The 4,505-nt window shown below is 37.0% G+C and overlaps 1 protein-coding gene across 1 annotated transcript in view; it reads left to right on the plus strand.

Annotated features, from left to right (window-relative positions):
* Cbll1 (Cbl proto-oncogene like 1) overlaps nt 1-4,505 on the plus strand; it is a 15,157-nt gene that overhangs the window by 5,913 nt on the left and 4,739 nt on the right. Inside the window, exons 2-5 of the mRNA XM_026778840.1 lie at nt 801-945; nt 2,635-2,735; nt 3,047-3,130; nt 4,042-4,115. Of these exons, the coding sequence (XP_026634641.1) occupies nt 801-945; nt 2,635-2,735; nt 3,047-3,130; nt 4,042-4,115 (404 nt within the window). The remainder of the gene's footprint in view (nt 1-800; nt 946-2,634; nt 2,736-3,046; nt 3,131-4,041; nt 4,116-4,505) is intronic.

The raw sequence follows: 4,505 nt of genomic DNA on the forward strand, positions 1-4,505 counted from the left end.
ATATGCACAGACAGAATATTGTATACATAATAAAAATAAATAAATAAATAAAAACTTAAAAAAATAAGAAATTTTGTCTAGAAAAAAACAAAAATAAAAGGTGGGGGTGGGGTGGGGGGTTGCCAGGTGTGGCTCATGCCAGCTGAGGCCAAAGGACTATAGTTTGATACCAGACAGTGTCTCTAGCATATTAATTAGTCTCAGGTGGTTTCACTTTTTTTCTAGGAATTGGTTTTGCTGTAACTGTTGTAGTACAAACATTAAAAACTTGACTTGGGGGATGGTGAGATTAGTGGATGAGGGCAATTGCCAAATAAGCCTGGTGAATAAAAGAGGAAGGTGAGAACTGACGTCCAGAAGTTGTTTTCTGACTTCCACTGGCACACTGTGTCACATGTGCAAGCCCATCCCTCATATCATGTATACAACAAATAAAAAATTTAAAGACTTGATTTGTACATTTTAGAATTCATCAGATCCTGCTAAATTAATCCTCAGAAGGAGTTTGGAGTTTGTTGGTTTACACACACACACATCACTATTTCTTATTAACTTAAAAGTTTTTTGAGGCAAGGTCTTCATCCTTGAATTTGAGCAGACTTGCTGCCTCAGCCTTCTGAGTGCTCTGACAGAAACTCAAGTGTATGGATGCCTTTTCATAGTACTAGCCGCCACTTGTCTGAGTTCTGCCATCTGTTGTGACTGGTGCTTTTCTCTTAGCTTCTGAGTTCTTTGTAAACGTGGCAGTGTTAAATGTCTTTGTAGTTCATTTATCTTTTAAATTTTGTGTATAAAATATTACTGTAAAGAACTTGAACCTTCTAGGTAGTAAGTTAACTAGAGTTTGCTATTTCACTTTCCTGTCTTCCCATTTATTAGAAGTCAGCAAACTGGCGTACAGGTCAAATTTGGTTCCTTTAAAAAAACAAAAAAGTTACTGTTCAGGTGAGTATTGCTCGTGGCTGCTTTTCCACTATCATGGTAGAATTGAATAGATTGAAAGCCGAAGAAAACAGTTTGTGCCTCTCCGAAAAGTAGTCATGTATGCCACGTTTTCCCTAGACCTCAGTAATTTTTTGGGTTTGACATGTTGATTTTCCTTAGCTTGACTTTTAATGATTTCCAGTTTTTATGAAGTTTAAATAGGTTGTATAAGAGTTTAGGGGCACTCAATTATCACTTTCATTTTGAACTATGTAGTTTTTTGGGATTAATTAAAAAGTGTAGTTCAAGCCAGGAGGTGGTGGTGTACACCTTTAATCCCAGCGCTGGGGAGGCAGAGGCAAGCGGATCTCTGTAAGTTCAAGGCCAGCTTAGTCTACCAGAGCTAGTTCCAGTACAGGCTCCAAAGCTACAGAGAAACCTTGTCTTGAAAAACAAAACAAAACAAAAAACTGTGCAGCTTGGGGTGATGGTGGTTGTGGCGCACACCTTTAATACCAGCCCTTGGGAGGCAGAGGCAGGTGGATCTCTGAATTTGAGACCACTCTGGTCTACAGAGTGAGTTCCAGGACAGCCAAGGCTACACAAGGAAATCCTGTTGCGGGAAGGTGGGTGGTGCTGTCGGCCTTAAAAACTGGCTTGACTTTCTGTGTGTATCTGTGTATACCCATTAATAGCTGTGCACAAAATGTGTATGCTTTGACCACTCTGTTTACCAGTTCTAGGGCCAAAAGGAGTCAAGAGAACCTTGTCACCATAGAGAGATATTTTTTATCTTTTGTTTGTTTGTTTGGTTTTATGAAACAGGATTTCTCTGTGTAGCCATGCGTAGCCTGGAACTTGCTCTGTAGATCAGGCTAGCTTCGAACTCAGAGATGCACCTGCCTCGGCCTCATAAGTGCTGGGATTAAAGTGTGCTACCACCATCTAGTAGTATTCTTAGCTTTACTTAGGTAATTGGGTTCTATCTGCACTTCCCATCAGACTGTTCATTGGTTTTGTGTTTTGCTTGAGATGAGAGGCTTACCATCAACTTTTTGATTAGACTGGAGATACTCAGCCCATTTGGTCTTCATAGTGTTCTGTTACATGAGAATTATATATGCTCTAAATGAGTGGATACTGGTAAGTATTTTGCCTCCTGTGACTAGGGAGAGGCTTTACCTAAAAGGATCAAATGTATTCATTTGCTGTATCTGAAACCATTCTCACTTTGAGAGGGAAGTCATGAAAAGGCTGTAGAATTGATAATATACTGTGGCAATCAAATCAGTCACTTGTAACTGGATGCTACTTTTGTAGATGGTTGAGAATAGATGATAGTGTGTTTAAAAATTGTACAGTAAGCATGATGGTGGGAATTGGTGAGGTTTTGTAGTAGGGATAGTGTGTGGAGTTGAGAAGAGCATTGACTAAGAGACTCTTGTAGGTCTGGTCCTGGCCCTGTCACTCAGCCTATAATTATAATGGTGATTTGTATATCCATTGCATATTGTCCTTTGTTAAGTACTAGAAATGGACTAGATGATCACTAAGATCAGCTGGCATTTTAAACTAGTTTTGATAATCATGTACTTAGATCTCTGAAAGTCATCAGTAACATTTTTTCAGCAAATAGATCTATTTTGGCATGTAAATACACTTTAAAAATGAAATTTGAAGTTAGAAAATGTAACTTTTTTTTTCTCTTAGAAGGATTTGATTATAATGAAGAGCAACGGTATGACTGTAAAGGGGGTGAACACTTTGGAAGTCAGCGAAGATTTCCAGGACACCTTTTTTGGGATTTTAAGGTATGACTAAAAATGAAAAATTAAACATTAAGTATCAGTATGAATTTTTAGTATGTCTCTCTAACGTTTAGCACATGTAAGTCCACTTGCTTCATTCTACATCTCCAAAAATAATTTGAGGTAATTTTCAGTAAACCAAATAAAATCAAGAGTCACTATTTAAGGAGAACAAGCAAACGGGTTTACACTAAGCAGCTTTTATTTCTGTTTGTAGTAACAACTGTTACAAAATCCTAACCATTTTTCTGTGAATTGTTAAGTACAATTTTCAGAATTGCTTAAAGAGGAAATTTTAATTATCATTTCAACAGATAAACATCTTAGGTGAAAAGGATGATACACCAGTTCATTTCTGTGACAAATGTGGATTGCCTATTAAAGTCTATGGGAGAATGGTAAGTACAAATACAGAATGCATTAGTGTAGAGGTAGGATTCAGAAATACAGCTTACTATTTTTTATAAATAATTTTGAAGCATAATATATAGCAAAAAAGCTAAGAGAAGTTTTATAATACTATGAATTTAATATAGTTATTCTTTACTATTTTGGAATAGTTTCCGGAGAAACACAGTTAAGATAAAACACATTTAGTGTTCTTCAGGAGCTTTTAACTTGCAGGGTCTCTCTTCAGTATTGATGGATTCACATACCTATCTGAAAATAGAAGCAGGTGCCAGGCAAGGTAGGATAATCCCATAATCCTAACACTCTGAAGGCTGAGGCAGAAGGATCATAAGATCAAGGCCTGCCCCAGGTGCCTCACAGCTTAAGGACAACCTCTGAGGTACAGGTGAGCATTAGCAGATATACATAAATTTATGTATTTAGAATAGTAGCTTTTATTTTCAGATAGGTGAATCCATTAATACTGAATAGAGACCCTGCATGTTATAAGCTCCTGAAGAACACTAAATGTGTTTTATCTTACTGTGTTTCTCCTGAAACTATTCCAAAACAGTAAAGAATAACTATATATTTTATATATTTTTATATAAATTTTCAAAAACTTGTGATTAAGCCGGGCAGTGGTGCATACCATTAATTCCAGCACCCAGGAGGCAGAGGCAGGCTGGCCTGTGAGTTTGAGGACAGCTAGGGCTACATATAGAAAAATCCTGCCTTGGAAAAAAAAAATCAAGTAAAAATAATAAATAAATAATTGTTAGCTGCTGTTGGTATACAGTCAAAAGTATTGACTGTATTTAAATAGTTCCTGTGTGCCTTCTGTCTGTAGATCTTTGTACTATTATTGAAATATTTTAAATTGGTCTAGGGTGCCTAACTATGGTATTTTTGTCTACAGATTCCATGCAAGCATGTCTTTTGCTATGACTGTGCTATTTTACATGAAAAAAAGGGAGATAAAATGTGCCCAGGGTAAGATATGGTCATCTTTATATTTATCTAATGGTAGTGATGGTTTAAATAGACAAGGATGCAAATGTGCTGGCTGAGTTGGTGTTAGCCTTCTCTGAAAGGTGGAGCGAACCTCTGAGTTAGTTATTCAGAGAAGGTAAAATGATGGAATCTCTTCGGCACCATAGGAATGGTGTTAGAAACTAGAACCATTGTTTTTGTTCGTCTGAATGGGGCACAGAAGCAAATATAGTATGGTTGGTGATTGAGAACACTCTTTCCAAAATTAGAATGAATATTTTTTTAAAATACTAATTGTATGTGAATAATGTGTGTAAGGGTCAGAAGGCAATCTTGTGGAGTCAGCGCTCTTCTCCAGTGTTACGGATGCTCTGGGGTAGAACTTGGATT

This window comes from Microtus ochrogaster, chromosome 1 (assembly GCF_000317375.1).
Source record: "Microtus ochrogaster isolate Prairie Vole_2 chromosome 1, MicOch1.0, whole genome shotgun sequence".
NCBI lineage: Eukaryota > Metazoa > Chordata > Mammalia > Rodentia > Cricetidae > Microtus > Microtus ochrogaster.